The sequence below is a fragment of the Acyrthosiphon pisum genome, chromosome X (genome assembly GCF_005508785.2).
Source record: "Acyrthosiphon pisum isolate AL4f chromosome X, pea_aphid_22Mar2018_4r6ur, whole genome shotgun sequence".
Classification (NCBI taxonomy): Eukaryota; Metazoa; Arthropoda; class Insecta; order Hemiptera; family Aphididae; genus Acyrthosiphon; species Acyrthosiphon pisum.
The window spans coordinates 67,098,522-67,106,249 of record NC_042493.1 but is presented as its reverse complement, the minus strand read 5'-3'; the positions used below and the strand labels follow the sequence as shown (position 1 = coordinate 67,106,249).

At 27.2% G+C, this 7,728-nt stretch overlaps 1 protein-coding gene across 2 annotated transcripts in view; it reads right to left on the bottom strand.

The window, feature by feature from the left end:
• LOC100164315 (MAD2L1-binding protein) overlaps positions 1–4,222 on the bottom strand; it is a 6,162-nt gene extending 1,940 nt beyond the window's left edge. Inside the window, exons 1-3 of one of the 2 annotated variants that reach the window (XM_008180418.3) lie at positions 3,692–4,222; positions 3,466–3,570; positions 3,105–3,280 (exon numbers count right to left, since the gene is read on the bottom strand). In XM_008180418.3, coding sequence (XP_008178640.1) covers positions 3,105–3,280; positions 3,466–3,570; positions 3,692–3,862 — 452 coding nt within the window. In that variant the 5' untranslated portion in view covers positions 3,863–4,222. The remainder of the gene's footprint in view (positions 1–3,104; positions 3,281–3,465; positions 3,571–3,691) is intronic. The other variant, XM_001945355.5, reaches the window with a different exon arrangement.
• Positions 4,223–7,728: the final 3,506 nt, after the last annotated feature.

Sequence of the window (7,728 nt, the reverse complement as noted above, 5' to 3'; positions counted from 1 at the left end):
GCCCATGTTAGTTCTACATTGATTAGTCAGTCAGGACATTTTTTATATATACATATATATAAATATATATATATATATATATATATATATATATATTTTTATATATACATATATATATATCTTTTTCCCAATATCTGACCCATCTCTGTACCAACTTTCATCGCAATCGGATAAACGGTTTAGGAATGCTTAAAAGACATAGTCAGATGCAAATATTTTTTGCCTTTTATGTATAAAAAAGATAAAGTATTTATTATATAATATTGTCTATCAGTATTTACAAATATGTGTTTCAATAAACATATTATAATCAATAATTTATGAAAATATTCACTTGTCACGATTCATGAATGTGAGTCAAATACATGAAAAAAAATAAAAAAATTAATGTTGTCTCGAATACACTTAAAGATTAGTTAGTTTTAATCGAGGTTTTAATTAATTTGATAAAATACAGAAATTGTGAACAGTGGTATTGTCAAATTTTAAATCAAATACTTATGAACACAATTACAAGTGATTACTTTTATGATTTTCAACTTCTTAATTCTGGACAAATTTTCTATGCAAACGCATAAATTTAACACCCATCTGAACAATATTGGATTTATGTCAGCTTTTAAGCAATCGTTGAATTGGTATACAGTTTCTTGTGTTTACAAAAAAAATATGCCCAGAATTTAGCAGTGGTAAATTATAAAATGAACTATTGAAGGTTCAAAATTATTCAATAATCATCGTTTGGGAAAAAAAATAGTCAAAATATTTTAACAAACAGTAATGACACTGTTGTGTGGTACTGGTACAATTATTTTCATACAGATAATAATATAGTATGTATTATAACTAATATTTCTTTAGTTTGTCTTAAGATATTATTAGGTATTTTATAAAAATATGTACTAGGTAATTACCACTTAATATAGTTTTAAGAGGATGTCATGCCCGCATGTGTTGTCTCCTTTTTACTAACGCATAATATAAGAAAATATACGTTCCAGCAGTTCCAATTTTGTATTGTTAGTTTAAATATTATAGTTAATTGACTTTTTATCAAGATTAGAACATGTAAGAACATTATCTGTGTTCTCTCATTGGTTTATTATGATATTTTAATTTTTAAGTGAGTTTTTACTTATGACTTTATGAGTATGTAATATATTAATGCTCATAATTCACTTAAAAGTTAAAATATTGTAAAAAACCAACACAAGAATACAGATAACATTCTTACATTTAAGTTTGATAATAGGTCAATTTATTATATTATTCAGTGGTCGGGACACTACTGCTATTCCCCCAAAAAAGTAGCTAGCTATTGCTAAAGCTACATTTTTTTTTAATGTAGTGCGCTATTTCTAACACTATTGTTTAAATGTAGCGCGCTACTTTTTCGCTACTTTTTTTTAAAATTTTTTTTTGATTTATTTAGATATTCACTTGAGTACTTGGTCATTATTTGATAATGCCTACCACTATTTTCTTGTAATTTCGGAAGGCAGGTTTATTCAATGTATTTCATGTATTGTAACAAAACTCAAAACAGATAAATGTTTTATTGAAAATTGCCAATTAGTAGTTTATACTTTTTAGAAATTCGGCCACTGGGAGAAAGGATTTCATACAGCAAGGGGATTAGTGATTACAAAGAATTTTGATCTGCTAAACATTTTTTAAAAAAGTTGGTGGCAAGCATGGATCTTGAACATCTTACGCTCCGCTGTATAGTGTAAATGTCAAGTGGACATTGTCGTTGTGTGGGTCATTGTGATGGAAGTGTTAAATTTGAATTCAATGATACATAGAATCTAAAATACTGTTTTTTTACATATAAAATTTAATACTTAAAAGAAACACAAAAAACGCTGAATGCCGAAAATAAAAATAGTGATAATAAAATACTAATATATTAATAATTATTTATGGCTCTGTAATTCAATAATATAAAATATTAGATTTTAATAATCCTCTTACGATTTTAGTCTTATCCATGACAAATTATATAGGTATCATCACAGTTGTACTAGTTTTGCGCAGTAGATACGCATCTTCTTCACCTCCGGCCTATATCGTAGTTCTCCATTACTCATTGGTTGATTTTGTTCTATGTTATTTATGTATGTATATGATTGACAGCCAATAATAAGTGGAGAACTACGATATAGGCAAAGTAAAGAGCGGAGGATGCGTGTATCAGAATGCTGTGATGATACCTATTACCTATATAATTTGTCATGGTCTTATCTATAATCTATGATTACTGATTAGTGTGGTACAGGTTAAACTCGAAAAATTAAAAAATACAATCATCTAGTCATCTTAATTAAATACATAAACATACATCATAATATTTTAATTATCATGAAATAGGTTAGAAGTAGCGATAAAATAATGAATATTTTTGCTATGCTAACCGTAAATTTCTAGCGCGCTATAGTATTTTGCTACATTGTATATATTGTAGTGACACTATGTTAACCGTTACAGCTAAAGTAGCGTGCTATTGTAGCGTCGCTACAATTAGCGCGCTACTCCCGACCACTGATATTATTTAAGCTAACAACACATAATTGGAACTGCTGAACATTCATTTTGATATACATATTATGCGTTAGTAAGACTGAGACAACACATGCGAGTCCAACATTTTCTTATATAGGGCAATACATATGTGACTAATTTTATAGTCCGTCTCTTAATCCAGGCTTGATTAATATAAAATAATTTACATTACTGGGAATGTAAAACCTACTTATAAAAATGAGTAATTATTTAATCATATCTCTATACAAATACCACTTTAAAATTATATTATGATGTGTAAAAATAATATGAAATAAAACTAAATAAAATAAAATGTCCCAACACAATCTTCTGACATATTTATATAAAAATTATTTTTGAAGTCTTATTTACATAAAAAATAATTTTTACATGTAGGTATTTCATTATCAGAGTTGTTTATTAAATTTAAATCTAATTCAAATTAATGGTCAAATTTGATGAGGGTTTTAATCTAGATACCTTTTGTTCAGTTTTATTTTAAAGTTTCCATATATGACATAAATATGTTATTAACTATAGGTATAATAATAAATACTCACCTAAATACATTATCTATATGCTGCCTAGAAGAATGTTGTTTTTCAGAATGTGAATAACTTAATTCTGGTACATTTATATTAAATACAGTCAAAGGATTAAGTACACTTGAACCAATTAATATTACCACTGATTCTATATGATTTTCCACACGACTAAGAAATTCATTTTCAATGCACTGAAAAAAAATATATATGTAACATGGTAACTTAATAACTTTACAAAGATAAAGTAATTAAAGCAATCAAATCAATCAAAAGTAGATTGTATATCAATATGTATATAATGTATAGGTATAGTTAATTTTTTTATCCAGCGACATCTTATCTTATAATTTAATATTATATATGTTTCAATGATTACCTTAAAAACCGTCTCAAGACTTATTATCGCATCTGAAACTTTCTTATAATATTTCTCAGATTCCAGCCTGTATTTGTTTTTTAGATTACAGCGATTGCTTTCCTGCTTTAACAAAAAAAAATTAACAACTTATTATTATTTAATACCTTGTATCGGTTCATACACTGGAATCAACAAATAATAGAGTTGCGATCAACTCAAAATTCAATTGTCGCATCAAACTCACCTCAAAGTTAAGTTCTTTGTATTTTTGCACGTATAACTTCAAACGGTCGTACGGATAAGGAATGAGTTGCTTTTCGTAGACCAAATATTTTATAAGCGTTGTGATTAAGCTGGAAAACGATTGAGGCGTCATGATGTCGGACAAGTGGATGGATACATCGCAGGTTGCCATGGTACTACTAATCCAGTGAATTCGTATGAAACTCAATGTCCGTAAAATGTGTACTACCTAATCGAAACGCGATCGGATCGACAAAAATCCCGAAACCGTATTGAAACTTTATCGTAACTGTTCGCACGATGATAAAACAAATAACTATTTCGACTGTAACCACAACGCGTCTAGGAAGTTCACGACGACGATGCGGTTAAACATCAATGAACTAGTTACTTAGATCGTGTGGCAAAGACCTAAGTAACGAGGTCAAACAACAAAATATTGCTTTAAAACTTAAACGATTGGTATGTCGTGAAGTTGTGAAATACGTTCAAAATGTTCACTTATCAGAAAAACGTAACGTTCGTACAATTTGAAGTCGTAGTGATAATAATCACGTTTATTATCAGCTGCAGTCGAACGCGTTTACGTGTCACATCCGCCGCGTCAAATTACTCTATGGTCCGCGTACAAGGCAGCCATTTTTTTTCCAAGAAACATCGCTACTATCGTTTTGTGCTATCACCGTTTAGTATTAAGGCGGCAAGCTGCAGACATATTTCGAAATTTTAGCGCGTTTTTCAAACATGTTTAAAACGCTCAAACCGCTACAACAGAACGACGGCGATGAAAAAATTTAGACAAACAATTTAACTAAAACGGTCGTAGTTATGCCATTGTGTGATGATAAATAAGCATTTAATTTATTAATTGTGTTTATTAGTACCTATATGATGTTAACTGTTATTTAATGTAGTCGTCAAGTTGTAATGTAAACGAAGCTCGCTACTCGATATTTCTACAACCAAGAATATGTATGAATCATAAATATGTATTAATTAGTAGCCATTAATTGTATATAGGTATACGAATATTGGAAAATACCTAGTGGGAATTAGGTAATTTTTATCGTTAATCGTTAATATTGGTAATTTATCGTTCCTACGGTAATAAACAAAGCGTTAGGCAAAAACGATTGGAAAATAAAAATATCGGTGCCCACCCGAAAAACTGATCTAGGACGATTGGTCCCAGGAAAATTTTCTCCCCGGTTTATAATTTAAATATAAAATATTTTTTAGCATAGTTAGTATTGTAATCACGATTAAAGATAGTATGGTTGCACAACGAACCATCATAAAGTGTTGCTCCGAGTTTATAAATATAAAGTATATAAATATAGTATATAAATCATATAATTTGTATGCCTAGTAGTGGCTAGTACATAATTTTTACGCTATCAGCGCTAGTAAAAGCTTCTAGAGTATCGTTGATAATAAAAGAAACTATGAGCATCATTAAATTGTTTCTTATTATAGTTTGTTGGGCAACCATACTATATTTAATCGTGATTGTAATGCTAATAGTGTTATATTTTATAAACAATCTAAATTCGTATATCTATAAATTATGATACCTATCTATTGACTATTATGATACCTATATATTACACTTATGGATGAAAATATATATTTCAACCATGATTAAACTAAAACTAATACACTGTTAGTAAGTAATATTTAGTAAAATGTGACTAAAAAAAATTGATTCTCTCAAGCAAAGAATTGGCCGGGTTATAAAATTATGACGGGCACCGTTTTCTGCATAGGTAGATACAGCATTTTTATGCGAGGACCAATTGTTCGGGGACAAATTGTCCATATACCTGGAAAAACAAATTTATGTTCGAAATTATTGCTCTTATATATTAAAACTAATAAAGTTATATAATTACAATTGTATAAATGCAATAAATGCATATTATAATCATTTCAAAACAAAACCTTAATTATTTTTAAACATTTGAACATTATTCTAAACATTTTATTTATTGAATAATACTTACAATTTAAAAAATATTAATTTATTAAATATTATGCTTTATAAGTACCTAATTAATATATATTGTTTTCCAAGCGTATACGATTAGCCAGGTTAATTAATATTTCATATTTTCATTATCAAGGGCTTCCTTATGTATATCTCATCTATAATTTTAGAATCTGAATGAAGTGATGATGTATTGGTTGTACAATGATGTGTGTTTAAAAAAAAATTTATATCTGTGTGTCTGTTTGCATGATAAGTAGGTAGTCTAAATAATGTTTCAATTTTCAACTTCAGTATCTTGCTTGATGAGAAAGTGAATCTAATTGGTGCATCGGGAAGTTCAAAATTTAAAATTTGAATTTAGACAAAATACGTAGAAATCACGAAATGCGCAAATGATTTTGAGTTAGAAATTAAAAAAAAATTTCTTTTTAAATCTTTAATATTTAATACAAGATTCATCATAAGTTTTTCTACCTTCATCAAAAAAAAAAAAAATATATCTACCAGAAAGTCAAATTAAATTTTTATGAGCGTTTGAAGTTCAATTTTTACAACATTGGATATTCACATGATTCTCATGTAGCGATTTTCTTATTTTGTTGTAATTCAAAAACGAATAACTATAAATACATGAAAATTTCACTGAATGTTTATATTTTCATTTTCTATAAAATATACAATTTTGAAAATATTTTGATTTGTTTTGATCTATTTACAGCCAATTTCAAATTTTAATTTTTTTAGTTTTTTTCCATGAACATCAATACAATTGTATTTGTTGGGCCAAAAAGCGTGAATATGTACCTAATACAAGGCTCCTGATTAGTTGTTATAATAGCAGTTGAAAAATATTAAAAATACATTTGCACAATTTTTTTCTTACAAGCATTTAAAGTTAGAATTTCGACAAAATGTATTAAATCTAAAATTTAAAAATTATTCTGTAATTAAAAATTTATAAAATGTTCAACTTTCATAGCTAAGGATTGAAAATTTAAAACAATGTTCCACGTAAATAGATTATAATATATCAATTATTTTACTCACAATAATATCATCAAATATACTTTGTAATAACTAATATGATAGACTGACTGAGTATCTTCGTTCAAAATCGTTTTTCTTATACAAATGCAATGATATATTATCATTAAATTCAAATTTTACACAATCTATTACAGTGACCCGCTTATAACCTACTGTACAGCAGATCGACACACACTTGTCCACTTTTTTTACTTGTTTTTTTTTCTGTTACTTAATATTCTATTTGTTTTATTCCTAAACTTCTATAGATTTAGTTTATCAACAATTCAGATTATTGCACCAACATAATATTATTTACCATCATTATTTATTTAGAATAGTTTAAAGTATATTATAGATAAGTGAAGTGAAGAGGTTAACCCACTATCCCGTGCAGTATTAGTAAAACAACCAACTTTGGTAAGTTTTGATTCAATATTTTCTAATAGTATAAATTACAGTTTTTGGCGTCCAAATATTACATAAAACATGTACCTAGGCAATCTTTCCAAACAATTTTTAAAACAGTTATAAAAAGAAAGCTTAAATATGCCATTATTGAAAAAAAAACAAAATATAAATTATCTATTATAAAGATTGTTATGAAATATTTTTAATTTCCTATTATATGATGTTTAAGAAATAAAAAATATGACAATATCATATGCATTGGTGTGCATTATAATAACAGTTTTTACTGCTTTATTGATTGCTCATACATTTTACATAAATTATAAAATTTAAACTTCTCAATAGTTGAATATAATATTAAATATTATAAAAATAATTGAAAGAATGTACGGTACATTACCTACGTGCCTACAAGTTTTACATTTAAAGTATAAAAACTGGCAAAACCTAGGTTTTAAAAACAAATTTTGGGCCTTTACTAATTTATATTGGTAAATTTTACTTTTTAGTATGTACAAAAAAGCCCCATCATACTGCAAATAATACCTAATGCAATTTTAGTTTTTACAAATGAAGTATTGTGAATCTTAAAATAAATATTTTATTATGGT